At 39.5% G+C, this 24,947-nt stretch overlaps 1 protein-coding gene across 6 annotated transcripts in view; it reads left to right on the top strand.

Moving 5' to 3' along the window:
- Positions 1-274: 274 nt before the first annotated feature.
- The window catches only part of CDKAL1 (CDKAL1 threonylcarbamoyladenosine tRNA methylthiotransferase), a 713,545-nt gene continuing 688,872 nt past the window's right edge, over positions 275-24,947 (top strand). For 4 of the 6 annotated variants that reach the window (XM_005553933.4, XM_065544371.2, XM_065544372.2 and 1 more), the window contains exons 1-4: positions 275-394; positions 1,162-1,205; positions 12,173-12,350; positions 14,420-14,532. In XM_005553933.4, the coding sequence (XP_005553990.1) occupies positions 12,178-12,350; positions 14,420-14,532 (286 nt within the window). In that variant the 5' untranslated portion in view covers positions 275-394; positions 1,162-1,205; positions 12,173-12,177. Of the gene's footprint in view, positions 395-1,161; positions 1,206-10,860; positions 11,028-12,172; positions 12,351-14,419; positions 14,533-24,947 lie in introns of all 6 variants that reach the window. The other 2 variants (XM_045389964.2, XM_074038810.1) reach the window with 2 other exon arrangements.

The following is a 24,947-nucleotide window of genomic DNA, read 5'->3' as shown; positions in this document are numbered from 1 at the left end:
CCAGTGTCCGCTTTTGTAAAATGGGAATAATAACAATAAATAAATAGTGAAATAATGTTTATGCAAAGTACTTAGCACAGTGTCTAACACATAAGAGCTTAGGAGAAGTTGGCTATTAAGCGTATCTAGGAACCCGAGGACTTGGGGTTGTTATTTTAGTTCTTGGAATCAAAGGAACTTGAAGCGTAATCATTCCTAAACTAAGTTAAACCAGAACCAGCCCTTTCAGCAATGATGTAATTTGATCTCTTCGGGCCACCGTCGCTGAGCATGCGTAAATAAACGTGGCGGGACGTATGTGTCATGGCGCTCTCCATCTAAAGTCTGTGCAGTTTCCGGAGAGTGGCGGGTTGATTCTCTCACTTTGGACTGGTTTTTACTTCCCGACTTCTGGGTAAGGGTGGCGGTTGGGTCCATGTGGGGCAGAGTGTGGCGACGGCTCCTTTTATGGCAAGCCTTGTTTCTCCAGTTTCAGTCTTTCTTGGGCTGTTTGCAAAATTGTTTCGCAGTTAAAAGGGGGATTTGCCAGCTGGGATGGGGGAATTGGGAGGCAGATGGGGCTTCCAGGAGCGAGGGTAGGGTCGTTGGCCTCAGGTGCCGCTCTCCAGTTAGTAATATTTTGGGCACCTCGTTCCTTATTGTCAAATTTAACTTCATTTGTTCTCCCACTTTATACCTTAGTGAATTTGTAGATGTGACAGGGCTTTCGCAGTTACATAGCTTTCCCAGATCAGTATCTTAAGAATTTAAGCAGAAGTTATTGAGAAAAGCAGATGTCTTGCTTTTTCACTTTTCGTTCTTCTTTGCTCATAAAACCTTTTTCTGAATCTCGGGACGACAGTTATCTTTCGAATGGAACGTGATCTGGATGTCTGCCTATTTACTGACTTATTCCTGTTTTGTAGTGGTTGGTTACTCGCACTATGCAGACGTGTTGTAGTGCTGAATACAACATTACTACAGACACTGGATCACAGTCACGGCAGATGTCAGCACACCTGTTGTAATCAGTAAGAAGTTACAAGTAGTATGGAGCATCATTAATCCTGCTGTATAAAGCAGTCTTTTTTGGAGTCTGATTCCTTTTAAGTAAAGAATCCTTACAGTGGTTTTGTGAACTTCTTTGGTGCTTGCTTTTCCTAATCAATTTTTATTTTCCAGACTCATCTTTCAAGAGGACTTTAGACTAATTGCAGATAATTAAGGTACTGATTTATTTTAAACCTTTTATGTTTGAGTGCTGTACATATTTCTGCATATTAGAAAATGCAGAGAGGTAGCTTAATTTCTTAGCTATTTGCCACTATCGTGTTATGGAACCATTGTCCTTTACATACCACTAAATTGAAGAGATATTTTCATTTATTTTACTTAACCTTTCGTTTTCATTCACCAGCATTGACCATGTCCACTTTTTTGACATGCCCTCTTCCTTTGCCTTCCATGGCCCATGGATTTTTTTCCTTCTCTGGTGGCTGCTTCTTGGAATCCATTATAAGCTGATTTTCCTTTATATGAGAGTTAAATTTGGAGTCTCTCAAGTCGTGGTCTTGTACCTTCTCCTACCTCTGTTCTCTTTTTCTTTCCCTCTGGGTGATGTAATCCACATGCCTGTCAACAATTATTTGTCTTTTTGATTCTACCTATCCTAATGGGTATGAAATGGTATATTATTGTGGTTTGGATTTCCATTTCCCTGATGGCTCATTATGTTGACATCTTTTCACGTGCTTATCAGCCATTTGTATGTGTGTGTTTTTGAGACAGGGCTTCCCTGTGTCACCCAGGCCAGAGTGCAATGGCTCGATTACAACTCACTGCAGCCTTGACCACCTGGTCTCAAGTGATCCCACTTCAGCCTCCCAAGTAGCTGGGACTATAGGTGCATGCCACCATGCCCGGCTAATTTTTACTGTTTTTTTTTTTTTTTTTTTTTTTTTTTGTAGAGATAGGGTCTGTGTTGCCTAGGCTCTGGCCCTGTACTCCTGGTCTGAAGTGATCCTCCCACCTTGACTTCCCAGTGTTGGGATTATAGGCATGAGCCACTGCACCTGGCCCATTTCTATATCTTCTTCATCTAATCTGTTTTTCCTTTTGTTGCTTGTGCTTTTGGTTTCTTAGCTAAGAAAGGAGGGCCTACTCTAACATCATAAAGATTTGTACTTATGTTTTTTTCTAAAAGTTTCATAATGTTAGCTCCTAAATTTAGGTATTTGATCCATTTTCAGTTAATTTTTTGTATATGATGTGAAATAGAGCTCCAACTTTATTTTTTACATGTTGCTATCCAGTTGTCCCAGCATCATTTGTTGAAAAAAACCTATTCTTTCTCTGTTGAATTGTCTTGGCATCTTTGTTGAAAATCAGTTGACTAGGTTATGTATATTTGACATGCATTCTAGGTGGTTTTTATGAAAGAATAATTCTGGGACAGTGATTGTCAAACTTTAATTCAGATCAGAATCACCTAGAGGGCCTGTTAAATATTGCTAGGTTTTACTCAAAACATCTGATTCAGTATGTCTGGAGTGGGGTTCAAGAATTTTCATTTCTGGCTGGGCATGGTGGCTCATACCTGTAATCCCATACTTTGGGAGACCAAGATGGGAGGAGTTTGAGAGCAGCCTGGACAACAAAGTGAGACCTTGTTTTTACAAAAAAATTGAGAAAGAAAGAAAAAATGTTCATTTCTGACAAGTTCCCCATGATGCTACTCCAGCTGATGTGGAAATTACACTTTGAAAACTACTGGACAGGCCGGGCGCGGTGGCTCAAGCCTGTAATCCCAGCACTTTGGGAGGCCGAGATGGGCGGATCACGATGTCAGGAGATCGAGACCATCCTGGCTAACACGGTGAAACCCCGTCTCTACTAAAAAATACAAAAAACTAGCCGGGCGCGGTGGCGGGCGCCTGTAGTCCCAGCTACTTGGGAGGCTGAGGCAGGAGAATGGCGTGAACCCGGGAGGCGGAGCTTGCGGTTAGCTGAGATCCGGCCACTGCACTCCAGCCTGGGCGGCAGAGCGAGACTCCGTCTCAAAAAAAAAAAAAAAAAAAAAACTACTGGACATTGCTTTGCAACTGTGGCTGTACACATGAGAATGACTGGAAAGTTTTAAAAAGATATTGAGGCCCAGGCTCCATTCTCAGAGATTCATTCCGCTATCTTGGGGCTTAGTTGGGAATTTTCTTTTTCTTTTTTTTTTTTTTTGAGACAGAGTCTTGCTCTTTTGCCCAGGCTGGAGTGCAGTGGCGTGATCTCGGCTCACTGCAAGCTTAGTTGGGAATTTTCAAAAGCTCTTCAGGTGAATAGAATGAGTGTTCAAGATTGAGAACCATTACTGTAGAATAGTGGTTCTTAATTAGGAATCTATAGTGGAATTATCTGGACAGTTTCTAGGTTCACGTGCTTCACTACTCTTGGAGATTCTAATTCAGAATGGAACCTGGAGATTTGCTACGATAAAAAACTTCCCGCCGGGCGCAGTGGCTCACGCCTGTAATCCCAGCACTTTGGAAGTCGGGCGGATCACCTGAGGTCGGGAGTTCAAGACCAGCCTGACCAACATGGTGAAACCCCCGTCTCTACTAAAAATACAAAATTAGCTGGGCATGGTGGCAGGTGCCTGTAATCCCAGCTACTCGGGAGGCTGAGGCAGGAGAATTGCTTGAACCCAGGAGGCACAGGTTGCAGTGAGCCGAGATTGTGCCATTGCACTCCAGCCTGGGCAACAAGAGTAAAACTCTCTCATAATTAAAAAAAAAAAGAAAAAGCCTCCCTAATAACTCACCTGTGTAAGTAACTGCTGCTCTAGGATATTGCATCCTCTTTCTTACCATTTTCGGTATTTTCCTTTTCACTGACTCTATTTTTATTCCCTTTATCAAATTTGATTTCCTCTACCTTTGAGAAAAAGTTTTAGTGATCCTTTTTCTCCATTTAGCTATTATGCTGCTTTCCTTTTATTCTCAAACTTTCATTTCCATATGATTTAATTAAAAATTTCTGAAGGCTAAACAATTCCCTCTGTCAGTTTGTTCAAAGTAAAATCTTTAGCTTATTAATAGTGATGAGGGAGATTATTTAGGTACTTATGATATATAGCCAGGTTTATGCTGCATAATGCTGATATGTAGTGTTACATTTATCTTTTTTTGAGTGAGTATCTCCAAGTGAAATTGCTGGCTCAAAGGATATACATATGTTTGATATATATTGTCAGGTTGCCCTCCAGAAGGGGTGTACCAGTTTTTCTATGCTTTCAGCTAACAGAGTTTTTGTCAGCTTTTTATCAGTGAGGCAGCTGAAAAATAACTTATTGTTTCAGTACTTGTTAGTATGGTTGAGCATTCTTTCCTTTTTTTTTTTTTTTGGCTATCTGTATCTCTTAAGTGAACTGCCTGTTTTTACTTTGCCCATTGTTTTCCAGAATGTGGTTACTTATTAGTGTCACATTAGGTTCTTGCATTGTTTGTACTTTGCCAGTGAGGCAGAGCCATAGTGGGAGGAGCATGGTGTTGAGAGGAAGCCTAGGTTCTAATTTCTAGCTCTATCAATGTACAAATCCTTTTGCTTCAGTGGACTCCAGTTCTGTAAGATAAGAAGCTTAGCAACTTCTACTTCTCTAATGATACGGGATGTCTATTGCAGTGGATTTCTTTCATTTGTCTTTTTCCTTTCTATTTCTCTTCAGTGGATCCATGCACACTTGTATATGGGATGGCAAAATTGTGTAATTAAAAAATATGGCTTTTAATTAATGTTATTTAATTATTCATGATCTGTCAGTAGTTCTTCAGCATTCCGAAGGCACTACCTGGTCCTAGCCTCTCTCATTTAATTATTTCATAGAATAGTGGTGATAGAAGAAATCCAAGGGTTGGCCATTGACTTCAGCTTCCCACTCAGTGTAGAATTTCCTGCTATGTCATAGAAAGACTAGCTAAATTCAACTTAAGCATTGTATTCATTCAGTCAGTAACTGTTGTGCACCTGCTATGTGTTAGGCATTGTTAGAGGCGTTGTAGAGACAGTACTGAAAAAGAGATGATGCCTCTGTGCTTAAGAAGCTTACATTGTAATGAGGAAGATACAATTATATATGTGGTGTCAGGTAGGTAAGTGCAATGAAGAAACATGAAACAGAGCAGGGTTAGAAGCACTGAAAGTGTGGGCATGCTTGGGCAGCGCGGTTATTTTAGATAAGGTAGTAGGAAAGGCCTCTCTGAGGAGGTGTTGTTTGAGTGAAGAAGTGGCTAGGAAGACATATTTATCTGGGGGCTGATATTCTGGCAGAGGAATAGCAAGTATGAAGGCTCTTGAGTCAGAAACTAATTTGGCATACTCAGAATATCTATATCCATATATTGCCTGACTGTGTAGTCTACAGTAAAAGGCTTTATTGAGAACCTGCAATGTGCTAGACATAGTTCTAGGCACCTGGGGTAAAACAGTGAATACCTCACCCAAAAACCTTTACCCTCACGGAGTATGTATTCTAGTAAGATAAACAGTTAAAACAATTATTAAAACCTGGAAGCAGATGATTAAGTGCTGCAGTTTTAAAAAAGGCAAGAAAGGGGCATAGGAAGAGGGTATGTGGTGAGGTAGGGGTGTTGCTTGGAAAGTCCTCTCTTGTTACACTTGAGCAAAGTCCTTAAGGGCTTGAGTGAGTGAGCCATTCAGGTGTCTTGAGTAAGAGCATTCCAGGCAAGAATAAGACTATGAAATGAATGTATATCTAGTGGGTATGAAATAACAAAGCCTGCATGACTGAGGGGAGCGTGATAGGAAATGGGGCCAGAGATGCAGCAGGAGGCTGATTATATATGTCATTGCAGATCTTTGTAGTGATTTTGGCTTTTTACTCTGATATGGAATACTGCTGGAAGGGTTTGATTGAGAAGCTTGAGATGAACTTAGGTTTTAAAGGGATCCCTGACTTTTGTGCTGAAAATGTTCTTGGAGAATTAAGGATAGAAGCAAGGATACTAGGGATTGCAATAATCCAGACAAGAGTTGATGTTGGTTTGGACCAAGAGTGTAACAGTGAGTATGGTCACAAATAGAGTCTGAATATAGTTTGAAGGTATAGCCAACAGGATGTTGTTGATAGGTTGGATTTGGGGTGTAAGAAGGGAGTGCAGGATTTTTGGCCTGAGCAGTAGAAGATTGGGATTCCTTTTTTTTTTTTTTTTTTTTTTTTTGAGACAGAGTCTCACTCTGTTGCCCAGGCTGGAGTGCAGTGGTGAGATCTAGGCTCATTGCAACCTCCGCCTCCTGGGCTCAAGCAATACTCCTGCCTCAGCCTCCCGAGTAGCTGGGTTTACAGGCGCCCACCATTGCGCCCAGCTAATTTTTTGTATTTTTAGTAGAGATGGGGTCTCACCATGTTGGACAGGCTGGTCCCGAACTCCTGACCTCGTGATTCGCCTACCTCGGCCTCCCAAAGTGCTGGGGTTACAGGCGTGACCCACTGCGCCCAGCTAGGATTGCCTTTAAATGAAATGGGAGAAGTTGTAAGAGGATCTAGTAAGGTAGGGAGAAGATTAGGAATTCTGTTTTGACTTTGATTTTTGTTTTTTGAGATGGAGCTTTGCTCTTTGTTGCCCAGGCTGGAGTGCAGTGGTACGATCTCAGCTCACTGCAACCTCTGCCTCTCGGGTTCAAGTGATTCTCCTCTCTCAGCCTTCTGAGTAGGTGGAATTACAGGCACCCACCACCACGCCTGGCTAATTTTTGTATTTTTAGTAGAGACGGGGTGTCACCATGTTGTTCAGGCTGGCCTCGAACTCCTGACCTCAGGTTATCCACCCGCCTCAGCCTCCCAAAGTGCTGGGATTACAGGCTTGAGCCACCGTGCCCAGCCCTGCTTTAACTTTTTAAGTTTGAAGTAATTATTAGACATTCGAGCAGTGGTGTGGAATAGGCAATTGAGTGTCTGAGTCTGAAGCTCAGGGGAAGAATGGGGCTGGTTATATAAGCATATACGTAGTTGATATTTCAAGGCCATGGGACTGGATGAGGTCACCTAGGGAGTGCCTGAAACTAGAGAAGAGTTCCTGTAACAGAGCCATGGGGGCATTCTAATGGTGAGAAGTTGGAGAGATGAGCAGAGGAGACTGGAGATAGGAGAGTGTGGCATCCTGGAAACTAGTGCAGTTTCTTACTGCAGTTCTTCAGTCTTCAATAACGCACAGTGTGAATCGGTAAGAAAGCAGAATTTTCTAAATTTATTTGACCACAGAACCATTTTTTTTTTTTTCCCAGATAGGTAGTAAATAATTAGAACCAATAGGAGAAAGATTAACCTGGTTCATTTCACCTTACCTAGATGGCTGAGTTGGCCAGGGCTCTTTTTTGCAAGAACAGAATACCCAACTCAAACTGATTTAAGCCACAGGCTCGCATGACTGGGCAGCGCAAGGCTGCATTTGGCTTCAGGCATTTGTTGGATTCAGATGCTCAAATAATGTCAGTATGGTTCTTTATCTTTCTGGCTCTTATTAGGCTTCATTCCTTAAGTAGGCTTCCTCCCTGTGGCAGACAAGATGACTCTGGTAGCCCCAAGTTGACATCCTCCCAACTTAGCCACTTCGGTGACAAGAGAAGCTGTCTTCTAACACTAGCATGGAATCCTCGCAGTGATTCTTACTGGCTAGGCTTCTCATGACCTACCCTGAACTGGTCATTGTGGCCAGGAGGATGGGTTACCCTGGCAAGCTTGGGTCACGTGCCCCATTCCAGTGTCTATGGAAAGGGAAATCTGTGATTGACTTTTTTTTTTTTTTTTTTTTTTTTTGAGACAGAGTTTCGCTTTTGTTGCCCAGGCTGGAGTACAATGGCATGATCTCGGCTAACCACAACCTCTGCCTCCGGGGTTCAAGCAAATCTCCTGTCTCAGCCTCCTGAGTAGCTGGGATTAGAGGCATGCGCCACCACGCCTGGCTAATTTTGTATTTTCAGTAGAGACAGGGTTTCTCTATGTTGGTCAGGCTGGTCGTGAACTCCCAACCTCAGGTGATCTGCCCGCCTTGGCCTCCCAAAGTGTTGAGATTACAGGCGTGAGCCACCGTGCCCGGCGATTGACAGTCTTACCATGACCATGTGATATGTATGTTAACTCTAACCCAACCAGTCCTTGATAGGTTGATGTTTGGTTTATTTCTAATCTTTTGTTCTTACTGACAATATAAAGCTATCCGAGATTTGAACACAGATTTTTCAGATTCCCAGTGCATAATTTGTCATAGCTGTAATGAGTACATTACAGAGGAAAGGAGCCTGGCTGGCAGCCACTTTATTAATTGAATGATATGAATTGAAGGATGGGAATCCAGCAAATGAGGAGAATGAAAGTTCATCAGAAACTTTGAGGACAACTGAAAGAATGTAAGATCCTTAACACTGCAACTCAGATAAAGAAACAGTGGTCATTCAGAACACACATACTAAGTAGGTAGTAGAGTACCACACAGTGTATGGGCTTGCACTCATCTGTCATGACATCCTTGTTTAGCTTCTTTGGGCAAGTTAATTTCTCTGTGTTTCAGTTTGCTCATCTTTAAAGCAAGGATAGTAATACTATCTACCTATTACGAGTTGTTGTGAATTGTTGATGAGATGACCCTATAAAGGACTTGCCTTGTGTCTGGATATAGTATTAGTAGTAGTACTATCAGTAAGTATATACGAGTGTATTCTTCCCCTCCTCATTTTTTTCTTAATTATTTTATTCTAACATAATTACAGCTTTACCTGCAGTTATAAAACTTATGCAGAGATCCTTGTACGCTTTGCCCAGATCTCCCATTGGTGACATCTTACAAAACTGCGATACAGTATCACAACCAGGATACTGACATTGATACAGTCAGGATACAAAACATTTGCATCACCACAAGGATCCCTCATGTTGCTCTTTTACAGTCATACCCATTCTCCTCTCACCCTATTCTTTCTTTAATCCCTGGCAACTACTATTCTGTTTTCCATTTCCATAATTTTCTCATTTCAAATATGTTATATAAAAGTGATCATACAGAATGTAACCTTTTGGGACTGACTTTCTTCATTCAGCATAATTCTCTGGAGAGTCATCCAGGTTAATGCATATATCATTAGTACATTTCTTTTTATTGCTGAATAGTGTTCCATGGTATGGATGTACCATACTTTGTTTCACCTTTCACTTCTGAATGGCATCCAGGTGGTTTCCAGATTTGGGCTATTACAAGGAAAGCTGGTGTAAACATTCATGTACAGGTTTTTGTCTGAATACAAGTCTTCATTTCTCTTGGATAATTGCCCAGGAGTACAATTGCTGGGTTGCATCAGAGTTGCATGATTTAAGAAAATACCAAACTGTTTACTGGAGTGGCTATACCATTTTTCATTCCTTCCAGGACTGTATGAATGATGCAGTGTCTTTGCATCCTTGCCAGTGTTTGGTGGTTTCACTGTTGTCTGTTTTATCCATTCTGAAAGGTGTATACTGATACCTCATTGTGGTTTTAGTTTCTATTTCTGTGGTGGTTAATATTGAATCTCTTTTCATGTGCTTATTTGCCCTCTGTATATTCTCTTGAAATGTCTTTTGTCTAGTTTGTTTTTACGGTTGTGTTTTAACACTAGCCCTTTGTCAGATATGTGGTTTGCAAATATTTTCTTCCACTCTGTAGTTTGACTTCTCAGCCTCTTAAAAGGGTCCTTCTTAAAGCAAAAGTTTAAAATTTTAATGACATTCAATTTATTAATTTTTCTTTTTATGGATTGTGCTTTTGGTGTCACATCTGGGAGCTTTTTACCTATCCCTAAGTCCAAAAGATTTTCTCCTATGATTTTTTTTCTAAAAGTTTTATAATTTTATGTTTTACTTTTACTTTTTTTTTTTTTGAGACAGAGTCTCGCTCTGTCACCCAGGCTGGAGTGCAGTGGTGCGATCTTGGCTCACTGCAACCTCTGCCTTGTGGGTTCAAGCAATTCTCCTGGTTCAACCTCCCAAGTAGCTGGGATTACGGGCATACACCAACACACTCAGCTAATTTTTTGTATTTTTAGTAGATATGTGGTTTCACCATGTTGGCCAGGCTGCTCTTGAACTCCTGACCTCAAGTGATCCACCCGTCTCAGCCTCCCAGAGTGCTGGGATTACAGGTGTGAGCCACCGCGCCTGGCGTATGTTTTACATTTAAGTCTATGATCCATTTTGAATTAATTTTTGTATAAGGTGCAAGACTTAGGTCAAGGTTCAGTTTTTGCCTATAAAAGTGCACTTGCTCCAGTACGAATTGTTTAAAAAGCAATCTTCCCTTCATTTAATTGGTTTTGTGAAATATTTGTGTAGGTCTGTTTCTGGGTTTATTGTTATGTTCCATTGATCTATATTTCAATCCCTCTGCCGATACTACTATCTCAATTATAGCTATCTAATAAGCCTTAAAATTGGGTAGACCAATTCTTCTTACTTTACTCTTTTCAAAATCGTTTTAAATATATTAGTTTCTGTACATTTCCATATAAAATTTAGGACAGTCTTGTCTATACCTACAAAAAAATCTTTCCAAGATTTTGATAGGGATTATTTTAAACTTGTGTGTCAATTTGGTCTCCACTGACACTGCAGAACTTCATCACTGGTTGGGTGGTTGGTTTGAACGTCCAGGATCCTTCCGGGGCCTTCTCAGATTCTATACTAGTGGAGTGTGTTAGGGTGCTTGATTGTAGGTGGAAGTCAGAGCTCCCCGCTTGTCCTTTGTAGTGTGCGTGGGGGTGGGATTACAGTTTTTTTGGGCTGTGTGTGTGTGTTTGTGTTTGGCTGGAGTAGAATGATCATTATCTAAAACTTTTCTGTCTTCCTAGGCTGCCCTTTGTATAGTTCTTTAATGAGAAAGCAGGCTTTTATTGGGGGGTTTTATCGTTGGCATCTCTTGCCATTTCTGATTGCTGGGATCTTCAGTTCCATGTGTGAGCTGTAGGAGGCCAAAGAAAACCCAAGGAACTCATCATCATATTCTTTGGGTCCTGAGGTTCGTAGCCAGTCTGCCTTCTTCTGTCTACCTTTCAGAGTCTTCTTATGCTTGTTTTATATATAATGTCCTGAGTTTTATTTGTATTTTGCTGGCGGGGCAGGGAAAAATGTGCTTTTCTTCTTGCAAGCTGTGTCCACATTTTCTTTTTTTAATTATAAAAATTTTGATGATTTAGAAAAATCGTATGGGATAATGACCATGAACCTACCTATTTTCTAGTTTTAAGAGTTGTAAATTCTTTTTAGTATGTCTTAATCTATTTTTTCTTTTTTTTTTTTTTTTTTTGAGATGGAGTTTCACTCTGTTGCCCAGGCTGGAGTGCAAGGGTGCACTCTTGACTCACTGCATCCTCTGCCTCCTGGGTTCTAGCAATTCTCTTTCCTCAGCCTCCTGAGTAGCTGAAACTACAGGTGTACACCACCATGCCCACCTAAATTTTGTACTTTTAAAAGAGATGGGGTTTCACCGTGTTGGCCAGGCTGGTCTCAAACTCCTGACCTCAGGTGATACACCGGCCTTGGCCTCCCAAAGTGCTGGGATTACAGGCATAAGCCACCGTGCCCAGCCAGTCTATTTTTTTCTGAGGTCCTTTTAAAGTAAATTATAGACATAATGACATTTCACTTTTAAATATTCAGTATGCATCTCTAAAAAATAAAATTTTTGAATATAAGGACAATACTTTATATCGAATGATTTATAGTAACATCTTCATATTATCTAATATCCAGCTCATATTCTGATGTCCTTAGTTTTTCCTAAAATTTCTTAGAGCTTGACAGACAAAGAAAGATACAATCGAGAACATGAATTGCCGTTAGTTGTTAGGCTTTTACGCTTCGTGTAATCTGAAACAGTTCCTCTCCTACATGACATTGATTTGTTGAAGAAATAGTTCCTGTTGAACTTTGGAATGTCCCATTGTCATTAGGGTTTTATCTGATTGTTTCCTTGTGTTTCTTTTTTCAATGTACCCAAGATAGTACTTCATCCTTGTGTTTCTTTATCTCTTGTATTTTCTATAAATTTGAAGTTAGATCCAAAGGCTTGATTGATTCAAATTTGGTGAGAATATTTCATAAATGATGCTACGCTAAGCAGATTTTTGTAAGTTGATTTTATTTATAACTTTTATGTGGTAGAGAATATGCCTTCTGCATCCTGTGATACACTACTGGGTGACATAGAAGATATTGTGTCTCATGAAGATTCAAAACCACAAGATAGGCATTTTGTAAGAAAGGATGTTGTCCCGAAGGTACGAAGGCGAAATACCCAAAAATATTTGCAAGAGGAAGAAAACAGTCCACCAAGTGACAGGTAAGCTTTTTTCCTTGAAATTATATTCATTTTCTTTTTTTTCTTTTTTGAGACAGAGTCTTGCTCTGTTGCCCAGGCTGGAGTGCAGTGCTGTAATCTCGGTTCACTGCAACCTCCGCCTCCCGGGTTCAAGCGATTCTCCTGTCTCTGCCTCCCTGGTGGCTGGGACTACAGGCACACACCACCATGCCCAGCTATTTTTTGTATTTTTAGTAGAGACAGAGTTTCACCATGTTGGCCAGGCTGGTCTTAAACTCCTGACCTCAGATGATCCGCCCATCTCGGCCTCCCAAAGTGCTGGGATTACTGGTGTGAGCCACTGAGCATGGCCGAAATTATATTCATTTTCATTTCAGGAAGAAGCTGACACTACTGGTCTGTGTGATTATATATAATGTCTCTTCATTAGACTTTTTGAACTTTTGATAGGAAATACAAGTTGAGTATCACTTATCTGAAATGCTTGAGACCAGAAGTGTTTCAGATATCACATTTTTTTTGGACTTCGGAATATTTGTATTACATACTTTCCAGTTGAGTATTCCTAATCCAAACATCTGAAATGCTCCAGTGAGCATCCTTTGAGTATCATTTTGGTGCTCAAAAAGTTTCAGATTTTAGAGCATTGTGGATTTTGAATTTTTGAATTAAAGAAACTCAACCTATATGTTGATTTTTTTTTTTGTTTGAATGATTTTAAATCTGGCAAGGTAATTAGTTAAAAAGAAATGAGATGTCAAATTGGATGTTCCTAGAAGATAGCTTGGGGCAATAGGAATCTCTTTGATATTACTGTAGTTGATATGTAAGTCTGTGTTACTTCCAAATAAAATTTTTACTGGAGTTTGTGATTCTTATGAGACAGTAGTATTTTGGACATTTCAATTTTCTTAGCTGATTTTCAAATACCTATGGATCAGGTAAAGGCAGTGGGCACAAATAAATTATTGCCCTATTTACACTATTATAGTAGATCTCTAGTCCGTGAAATTTTGATACAACCTAACCAGAAAGGATAATCTAATTATATGGTTTTAATAAGCCTGTATTTGTTTGTCTAGTAAACTGCTGAAATTTATAATATACTTATTTTGTTGGGAAACTAAGCTTTTAAGTTCTTTGAATTTAACATTTGCTTATATTTTAATGACTGCAGTTTATAAAATTTGTCCTAAATGTATCCTTAAGGTAATTTCTATTTGCTTATAAATTATTAGAGTAATCCAAGTTGAAAGCCCTCCCTTTTTTTTCCCTAAAAATACTACCTTTTTTTTAGAATTCTGATTTTATAGAGTGCTTTTAATAATGCCTTAGGATGACAGTTTTTAACTTTGATTAAGTTATTTATATCTATAAGTTTTAAGGAAGCTAAAGATTGCAACTAGTATATAGCAGTTTGTAAACAGACATACTTTTCTTTATTTGCCGTTGCTGCTAGAACCACTTTCTTTCCTATTGTTATTATGTACCTTTCTAGGAGTTGAACTTAGTAAGTTAGTGTATGAATTTAAAATACAATTCAGAGAAAAAGGAGATATTTTTTATGTAGAGTCTTCTTAGAATTCTGTGGTTATTTTATCTTGATTTTAGACTTTTGATATAACAGCAGATTTTGAGTTAAGTTAGCGCATTTAATGAATATCTCTTGAATGGATTGTAGTGAGTTTGTTTTTTGTGTAATATATCTTAAAATCATCTAGTGGTTTTTATTTTAAAAATTACTCAGTGAGGCTGGGCGTAGTGGTGGCTCACACCTGTAATTCCAGCACTTTGGGAAACAAGGTGGGAAGATCACTTGAGCCCAGGAGTTCAAGATCAGTCTGGACAGCATAGTGGGACACTGTCTCTACAAAAAATAAAAAAATTAACAGGTGTGTTGGTGCATACCTATAGTCCCAGCTACTTAGGAGGCTGAGATGGGAGGATCCCTTAAGCCTGGGAGGTTGAGGTTGCAGTGAGCCGTGGTCACACAGCTGCACTGCAGCCTGGGCAACAGAGCAAGACCCTGGATCAAAAAAAAAAAATCACCCAATGAAACTTACTTTTTTTTTTAATTGATTCCTTAACAGCACTATTCCAGGCATACAGAAAATTTGGATACGAACATGGGGTTGTTCTCATAATAATTCAGATGGAGAATATATGGCTGGACAGCTAGCTGCTTATGGCTATAAAATTACAGGTAATGAGATCTATAATATATTTTATTGATTAAATTTTTCAGAATTAAGTTTTTTAGAGATAAATATTTTAGCTTAGCAGTTAAAGGGTATTTTAGCATGACAGTGATTTTTAAGGTGAAACACTGATAGCTATTACACATTGTGTAGATAACCATGGATGTCATATTTTAAAAAACTTTTTAATTTGAAGTAAGTTTAGACTTCCGGAAAAGTAGTAAAATTACAGAGTTCACATATGCCCATCACCAAGCTTCCCCTGATACTAGCATCTTACATAGTTGTAATATCATTAATAAACCAGGAAATTAACCTTAGTGCATTTCTGTGATCTAAACTGTAGATCGCATTTGAATTTTACCAGTTTTCCCATTAACTTCCTTTTTCTGTCCCAAGATTTAATCTTGGGTCCCGCCTTACATCTAGTTTCATGTCCCCTTAGTTTCCTCCAATCTGTGACAGTTTCTTAATATTTTTCTTGTCTTCTGTGACCTTGACACTTCTGAAGAAAACATTGCCTTGATATTTCTGGAAATGAAATATCAATAATGAAAATGATTATTATGTAGAATGTCCTTCAACTCGAATTTGTCTTTTGCTCATGATTAGAATGAGGTTCTGGATTTTTGGCAAGGAGAGCACAGAAACGATACTATATTTTTCTCAGTGCGTCATATCGGGGTTATGATGTCAGTGTGTCTTATACTGGTACACTAACCCATGTCTGCTAGGTTTCTCTCCAATACAGTAACTGTTTATCTCATTACAGCTAATAAATATCCTATTTCTCCTCAACCTTTGGCCTGTTAATTTTAGTACCTACTGGTGGATCTTGTCTGCAACAGTTATTACTGTGTTGTTTACTTAATGGTGATTTTCTGCTATCTTATTTTCTTTACATTTTTATTTATTTATTTATTTATTTTGAGATGAGTTCTCTCTTTTCTCCAGTCTGGAGAGCAGTGGCACAATCTCGGCTCACTGCATCCTCTGCCTCCCGGGTTCAAGCGATTCTTCTGCCTCAGCCTCCCGAGTAGCTGGAATTACAGGCATACGCCACCACGCCTGGCTAACTTTTGTATTTTTAGTAGAGACGGGGTTTCACCATGTTGGCCAGGCTGGTCTTGAACTCCTGAGCTCAAGTGATCCACTCGCCTCGGCCTCCCAAAGTGTTGGGATTATAGGCGTGAGCCACTACGCCCAGCCTCCTCTTTACATTTATTAATTAGAGTTTTTCTCTAAGGAAGAGCTGTCCATTCTTCTCCATCTTAATTAATTAATTATTATTATTATTATTTTTTTGAGACAGAGTCTTGCTTTGTTGCCCAGGCTGGAGTGCAGTGTGGTGATCTCGGCTCACTGTAACCTCTGCCTCCCGGATTCAAGGGATTCTTCTGACTCAGCCTCCCAAGTAGCTGGGATTACAGGCATGTGCCACCACACCAGGCTAATTTTTTGTGTTTTTTTGGAGATGGAATTTCACCATGGTAGCCAGGCTGGTCTCGACCTCCTGATCTCAGGTGATTTACCCGCCCATAGTCCTGGGATTACAGGCGTGAGCCACCGCGCCCGCCCATCTTAGTTATTTCTATCAGTACAGACTCATGGATATTTATTTTATCCTGTGGATATAGTCTGATACTATCATTATTATGCTGCCTGTTGTTCCAATGTTGGCCATTAGGACCTTGTTCCGGCTGGCTCCTGTGTCTTTTCAGCATGCTCCCACCCTTTTTTTTGAGCACTTATTTATTTTCTGGAACCACAAAATGTTCTAATCTCTCCTTATATTTTCCCTTCCCCAGCCTTGGAAGCAACCAGTTTTCCAAGGAGTCCTGATTTTTTTCATTAAGAGAATGGCATTTAGAAAAGGGGATCTGGGCAGTCAATATGCTTGCTCATTGCCGCCGTGAGATGTCGCTGCTGTGAGGTGGTCTTGGGGGATAGAGTAGGAATTATGTATGTATAGTAACCCACACATAAGCGCACATCTGTAGCTGTTTCTGTATCTGTCTGTTATGTGTACTAAATGAGACTATAATTAGAATGCTTTGTGACAGGCACTGACCCGGAGCTTTTTGTATGTTATGTTGCTTAGTCCCTGGGTAGGAGGAAATATTGGCACCCCTGCTTTACAGTTGAGAAAGGAGAGGTTGTGTCTTTTTTTTTTTTGAGACAAAATCTTGCTGTGTCGCCCAGGCTGGAGTGCAGTGGCGCAATCTCGGCTCACTGCAAGCTCCGCCTCACGGGTTTAAGGGATTCTCCTGGCTCAGCCTTCAGAGTAGCTGGGACTACAGGTGCCCGCCACCACGTGTGGCTAATTTTTTGTATTTTTAGTAGAGACGGGGTTTCACCGTGTTAGCCAGGATGGTCTCAATCTCCTGACCTGGTGATCCGCCTGCCTTGGCCTCCCAAAGTGCTGGGATTACAGGCGTGAGCCACTGCGTCCGGCCTAAAATATCTTATGTTATTGATTTTGTATTTTTTTATAATGTATTCTTTAGTTGGCAAAATGAGTCTTAGTATTTCTGTCCTTTAAGTTGAAAATACTCAAAATATGCTTTCAGAATTACTTCACTATATTCATTAGTAATTTTTAGTATAATTTAGCCTGGGTTTGCCTTACTGTATTTGATGGTGTAGTTTGAGTGTTGAGAAAATAGAATTTATTTATTGATTTATATTTATTTATTTCTGAGATGGTTCTAACTATGTTTGCCCAGGCTGGCCCCAAGCTCCTGAGCTCAAGTGGTCCTTCTACCTCAGCCTTCCCAGTAGCTGAGACTATAGTCGTGTGCCTGGCTAAGAAAATACCCTCAGAAAAAAAAAAGTAAAATAAAATTTGAAAAAGGCTGTGTGTGTTGGCTCATGCCTGCTGCAACCCCAGCACTTCGGAGGCCAAAGTGAGAGGGTGGGAGGGTCACTTGAACCCAGGAGTTTAAGACTAGTGTTGGCAACATAGTGAGACCCTGGCCCTGCAAAAATACTTAAAAAGTAGCCAGGCATGTTGGTCTTCACCTCGTAGTCCCAGCTAGTTGAGAGGATGACGTGGTAGCATTGCGTGAGCCTGAGAGGTAGAGGCTGCAGTGAGGTGTGATCGTGCACGGCACTTCAGCCTGGGCAACAGAGCGAGATCCTATCTCAAAAAAAAAAAAGTCCCTGAGATAATTTCCTAAAACATTCAGGAAAATCAGATATTAACTTTTTCTATGTCATATTAAATATTTAATACATTTTAATTAAATTTTATTTTATTTTATTTTTTTTTTTGAGACGGAGACTCGCTCTGTCGCCTGGGCTGGAGTGCAGTGGCCGGATCTCAGCTCACTGCAAGCTCTGCCTCCTGGGTTTACGCTGCCTCAGCCTCCGGAGTAGCTGGGACTACAGGCGCCTGCCTAGTTTTTTGTATTTTTTTAGTAGAGACGGGGTTTCACCATGTTAGCCAGGATGGTCTCGATCTCTTGACCTCGTGATCCGCCCGTCTCGGCCTCCCAAAGTGCTGGGATTACAGGCTTGAGCCACTGCGCCCGGCCTCATTTTAATTAAATTTTAATCCATTAGCAGTTTGTGTTTGGTGTTGTAACAGTACTCGTCTGTATAAAATAACAGTCCTGGTATGTTTATACAAGAATATTAGGTTTTGTTATATACACCTAATTTTGTTTCTTATTTGGGAATAGTTAAAAAGAGAAAATAAGGAAGTAATTACTTGAATGTGAAAATTCTTTTGCTAATGTAGCATAGTCTGTTACTTTTATATATTGTATTATATATATTTGTATTAATTTTATAAACTATTGATTGTTCCTACTTTAGAAATTCATAGTTGTTGATTCCAGCCTGGCTTGCATGCAGCAGACTGTGGGGAATACGTTCTTCATTAGTCTAGGTGCTATAAGCCCAGGAAATATAAACAGAATTAGCTTTGATAAGACATTTGAGAAGGAAATCTCTACAGATTTTATATTTAAAGATTTGATATGAATGACTTCTGGATTACCTATGCCAGTAGTCACTTTCATTACTGTGGAATAATGAGAATTTATAAAGTTTATTATGGCTTACTAATTGATAATGTTTTTGTTAGTCAAATGGAAACCTAAAATATTAAATGTATAATATAAAATAGGTATAAAATATAGATTATGTATAATATATGTGGAGATTATTGAAAACAGAATGCAGATACATTGTATCAAAATTAGTTCTCAGTAGTCATAGATATTTTTACTATTTGGGGAAGAAAGATTATGTGGGTATATATTTGAAATGGCCGCTTTTAAATATGCAAATTCAGGATATAATTATTCTGTATTAAAACTCCATAAGGCCAGGTGTAGTGGCTCATGCCCATAATCCCAGCACTTGGGGGGGCTGAAGGGGGGCAGATAACCTGAGATCAGGAGTTTGAGATCATCCTGGCCAACGTGGCAAAACCCCATCTCTACTAAAAATACAAAAATTAGCCAGGTGTGGTGGCACATGCCTGTAATCCCAGCTACTTGGGAGGCTGAGGCAGGAGAATTGCTTGAACCCGAGAGGCAGAGGTTGCCGTGAGCTGAGATTGCCCCACTGCATTCCAGCCTGGGTGACAGACTGAGACTCTGTCTCAAAAAACAAACAAAACAACAACTTCATACAGCGAACTGTCAGAGCAGTTCGCTGTTGTTCATTGCCTCTTTTCAAACCCTTTTTTATTTTGAAGAAAAAGGTGGCTCATAACTTTTTTGTGACGTAGTCTCACTCTGCCGCCCAGGCCGGAGGGCAGTAGCATCGTCTTGGCTTACTGCAACCTCTGCCTTCTGGGTTCAAGTGATTCGCCTGCTTCAGCCTCCTGAGTAGCTGGGATCACAGCTGTGATCCCAGTGTGCGGTACCACGACTGACTAATTTTTGTATTTTTAGTATCGATGGGGTTTTGCCATGTTGGCCAGACTGGTCTCTAACTCCTGGCCTCAAGTGATCTGCCTGCTTTGGCCTCCCAAAGTGCTGGGATTACAGGCATGAGCCACTGTGTTCAGCCAGCTTTTAGATAAACTATTACAAAATTGTGCCTGCTTGTCTCTCATTCAAGGAATAAAACCTACTGAGGAGAAATGATGTTAGCCCCTAAAACTCAGAACAATTACTTGTATTGTGGGTACATGGATGTGTGATATCATTAGATTAGCATCTTGGGAAGCAATTAAACTTTCCTGTGAGCACCATGGCTTTTTAAAGAAATGAATGTGTTCTCCAAGTAGGCAGTTTTTATAGATTAAACTTTTTTTTTCCAGTAATAATTATTGTTTTTGTATTATTTCCTTGGGAGATGTTGGTAAATTGTTTTCAGTGTCCTCATTGGTGGTAAATCTTCATATCTTGAGAATACATTTAGTATTAGAAAATGGCCACATCTAGTATTAGAAAATGGCCAAATCTGGTGAATAAGATATGTGCTATGATGTTGAACAATGCTGTTTTAGTTGAAAATAAATTTTGTTTAAGTGATTCTAAAGACAGTTCTAAAAGAGTTCTGAAAGAGTAGCTGTGATTCTTACACTTTTTGGATCTCTTCAGCACCTCACAATTCTTACACAATCTTGTTAAGGAATTCGTAACCACTCCCTAGCCCAATAGTGGAATAAAGGTATATAGGCTTCCAAGGTGACTGCTTTGGGAACAGTCCTCATTTAGATACAGCTGTGTTAGATACAGCTGTGTTATGTTTAGTTTGCAGCCACGCCTGGTGTGAATGAATATTGTATGTGCTTTTTGGTTAGCTGGAAAAAAAAGTCCATCGAAAGACCATTGACTGAGGCTATAGCTCATAAACACTCAAGAATAGTGGTGTTATGTGTATGAAATATTGGTGGACATGCTTACCTAAGTCAGAATAGAGTGTTTAGCCTGGATGCCCACATTTTCAGAACAGTTATTTAAAAATTGCTGAGCTGTTAACATTCTTGATAGTTTCTTTGTATATTTGTATATAGTTTATTCATTTGGCAAACATTCTGTGAACATGATATGTGTTACAGAGTAGAGTGTTAAAGAGGTGTGAAGATATGAAAATGAACTAGCCATGGATTCCAGCAGACAAGAAATTTATTCCTTTTTGGCAAAGGAAAGGCCTTCATATTCTATGTTAAATCCTGGAAGTTGTTTTAGGAAATGCTTAGTCTCATCATGTATTCTTTCACTCTTTGTAATATCGAAGGTAGGACCTGCTTTATTTTTTAATTTTTATTTATTTTATTTTTATTATTTATTTATTTATTTATTTTTATTATTTTCCTATATGGAGTCTCGCTCTATTGCCCAGGCTGGAGTGCAGTGGCGCGATCTTGGCTCACTGCAACCTCCGCCTCCTGAGTTCAAGCAATTCTCCTGCCTCAACCTCCTGAGTAGCTGGGATTACAGGCATGCACTACCATGCCCAGCTAATTTTTGAATTTTTAGTAGAGACGGATTTTCACCATGTTGGTCAGGCTGGTCTCAAACTCCTTACCTCGTGATCTACCCACCTTGGCCTCCCAAAGTGCTGGGATTACAGGCATGAGCCACCGTGCCCAGCCAGAGTTTTAAAATCTGTAACCCTTATTAGAAGACTTCCTCCTTTTTTTCTGGAGGGAAGAAGTGGGTATATATCCCACTGCAGTCTCTACCACAGGAACATGCTCCATTTGTTAATTTCAGCGCTGAGTTGGGATTTGAAAGTAAGCTGTTTCTTGGCTGGGCGTGGTGGCTCACGCCTATAATCTCTGCACTTTAGGCGGCCTAGGCAGGTGGATCTCCTGAGGTCAGGAGTTCGAGACCAGCCTGGCCAACATGGTGAAACCCTGTCTCTACTAAAAATACAAAAATTAGCCTGGTGTGATAGAGCATGCTTGTAATCCCAGCTACTAGGGAGGCTGAGGCAGGAGAAGAACCTGGGGGACAGAGGCTGCACTCCAGCTTGGGCAACAAGACCAAAACTTCATCTCAAAAAAAAAAAAAAAAAAGAAGAAAGTAAGCTGTTTCTTCAGTTGTAGATAGCAGTGTCAGCAGAGTGCTACCCGGTCCATTCCTACCTCCTTAATCATGAGTATAAAGTCATTGACCCAGTGGAACCTCAATAGGATATTTTTGGAACTTCTAGTGGAATTCAATGACAGAATCATCAACTATCTTAATATAGGGCTGTTATCTTATACTTTCTACACATAAATCTTTAATCTAGCTTTCTTGCTCCTTTACCATCACCATGATTATTCACATTTATATAGTGTCTTACAGTTTGTAACATATGTTTAGATCTGCTAATTTTATATAACTTGTACCTAAAGGTAAAGGAAGAACAAAATGTTAACTTAGGCCTTACAAAAATTATTTAAAAAAATCCTGACATAGGCCAGCCATGGTGGCTCACACCTGTAATCCCAGCACTTTGGGAGGCTGAGGTGGGCAGATCATGAGATCAGGAGATCAAGACCATCCTGGCTAACACGGTGAAACCTCGTCTCTACTAACACTACAAAAAAAATTAGCCGGGCCTGGTGGCAGGTGCCTGTAGTCCCAGCTACTCAGGAGGCTGAGGCAGGATAATGGCATGAACCAGGGAGGCGGAGCTTGCAGTGAGCTGAGATCGCGCCACTGTACTCCAGCCTGGGCAACAGAACAAGTCTCCATCTCAAAAAAAAAAAAAAAAAAAAAAAAAAAATCCTGACATCAAGGTTTCTGACTTAAAATTATATGTATAAGTAATAAGTATTTACAGTGAAGTGTTTAGTTATATATTGAATAGAACTTTTAAAAAATGTAACCCAGGGTTTTCTTGTCAAAATTCTTTATTCTCTAGCCAAAGATGATGTCCGTTGTTAATATCTTAAGGTTCTGAAGTCCATCTGGAATTATAGTGCAAGTAAATTGTAGTCTGATCATGTGCAGTATCTGTAATGCAAGGTGTGACCATCAGCTTATAGATATAGTTGAATCTTAGCATTATTCTAAGGCTTGGAAGTTAAACATAGAATTATATACAAAGAAACAAAACCTTTCGTACATTAAAATATAAACTATTTCTGCTGATCTGTAAAATGTCCTTGTGGATATTTTCAGATAATTTTCCAAGCTTTTACTATATATATATGTTTTATGTACTGCAGAACTGTAGTCTCAAGATCGTTATTTAAAAGTATATCCTTAACATGTCTGGGCGTGGTGGCTCATGCCTCTAATCTGAGCCCTTTGGGAGGCTGAGGTGGGAGGATCGCCTGAGGTCAGGAGTTTGAGACCAGCCTGGCCAACATGGTGAAAACCCATCTCTACTAAAAATACAAAAATTAGCCAGGTGTGGTGGTGCATGCCGGTAATTCCAGCTACTCAGGAGGCTGAGTCATGAGAATTGCTTGAACTTGGGAAGTGAGGTTGCAGTGAGCTGTGATTGCACCACTGCACTCCAGCTTGGGTAACAGAGTAAGTAAGACTCTGTCCCCCCCCCCCCCCCAAAAAAAGTACATCCTTAACTTGCCAGTAATTCACTCTCACCTTTTCTTCTTGTGGAAATGTGCTTATGTTAGGTTATTTGCATGAACTGAGATTATTAAGTTCTAATATTTTTCTACTCATTTTGGCCACTATTATTTCATGTAGAAAGTTGAGAGAATTTTATTCAAACCTGCCTTTGTGTGAGGATCTGATAGCATGTAGGCAGTAGAAGTAGACATTTTTTAAGGGGTAACTCCCAACAAAATAAAAGTGAAGTACCAATTGTTGCAGGGATGACAGTGGTTATTGGATCACCGAGCTGTATTCTTTCTATCAGTTCTCTCCAAGGGACTCACCTTTCAAGGAGGGAGAGATAGAAATCTTAAACAGGTTTGGTAGCTTCCCTACCTGTTATCTGCCCAGACAACAAAAATAAAACAGTTCACAATGTTAGGATTTGGGGTGATAAATTAATTTGGAGATATCTAAATGTAAAATGGGATTTCTGGGCACATGGCAGTGTGGTCTGTATAATAAACAATTGGGGTCGAAACAGTAAATGCGTGAACTAGACAGACTTTTTTTGATCTGACCTGTGTTATAGGTGAATGAAATTTGGGAATCCTATACTTGGAATTCTGGAATGGCTAGCCTGGGCCAGGAAAAATCCCTTTGTAATCTAAGAAGGAATTGAGTTAAGAAGATTTGTTCATCACACCACATTTCCATATTGTTGAGGGAAATAGATTGGTAATGGTGACAAGGTCAAGGATGTGTTGGTCAAAGTTGTGGAAGATGAGCAGCAATTTAAGGGTGTTAAAATACATTTTTAAGAGAGGAAATTGCATTGAAGAGTGGAAGAAAAGTCGACCTAAGAGAATTAGGGCATGTTGTTTGCTCCATGTGTGCAAAGTGTGTGTATTAATGAGTGCATCCTTTGGAAGGAAGTGGACAAATCTAATTGAAAAACCATTTATATACTAGGGTCTTAAAAATGCTACCATTGGAAAGGCCATTGATACATATGATTCATTGCCATATGTTGTGTGTAACTTTCTGGAAAACTATCACTGTTGCTTATGTGGCCCAGGGATAAATATATCTTGTAGAAGTGTTATGATATTATGTCACTGAAAATGGAGCCAAGTATATACATTTCTTAAGTACAGCACTGTAGTAAGGCTATTGTATAGATTAATTGGCATATTGTGACCAATGTTTTTTCTATACATTTTGCTTTAAAAATTTGAAACGCCTTAAGTATGCATTAGATTTACCAAGAATAACTTACCTATACCCCTAAGATTTTATAAGGAGGTTGTCTTTATTTTAAAATGAGTCCAAGGGACTGAGAAATGGAAGAAAATGGCTTTTCATAACATATGGAATTATATTATGTTTTATATTATAAAAACTGAATAGGATTCTCTGTTCAAATTCCTACAGCTTAAGTTGTATATGTTGAGAATTTTGTGTAAGTTTTACAGTGCTTTAGTGGAATATAACATTACAGAATGGTGTTTTATTATATTTTAAAAATACAATTTTTTGTATTTGTGGTAGAGGCAGGGTTTCACCGAGTGTTTCCCAGACTGGTCTTGAACTCCTGAGGTCAACCAATCCACCTGCCTCGGCCTCCCAAAGTGCTGGGATTTCAGGCGAGAGCCACCGTGCCTGGCCCTTAATATATTTTAAAAGGAGGTTTAATACTCTTCATTACTGTGTTACACAATAGTTGCATGATGATTTTTCTGATCTCTACATTCTATTTCTTTTCTTTTTAAAATGGAGCACAGAAGTACTTAGTTTCTGATATTTTTCCATCTTGGCCCAATGATTTCTTTTGTATTGTTATTTTATGAAGCACAAAACTAAATATTTTTGAACCAACAGACTACTATGTGGTATTAATTTTGATTTTGTGCTAAATTTATGTTATTTACACAAATCAAATAGTGTCAACCTTAAAA

Source organism: Macaca fascicularis, chromosome 4 (assembly GCF_037993035.2).
Source record: "Macaca fascicularis isolate 582-1 chromosome 4, T2T-MFA8v1.1".
NCBI lineage: Eukaryota > Metazoa > Chordata > Mammalia > Primates > Cercopithecidae > Macaca > Macaca fascicularis.
The sequence above is the reverse complement of the archived record's forward strand: the minus strand, read 5'-3'. Positions and strand labels throughout refer to the sequence as shown.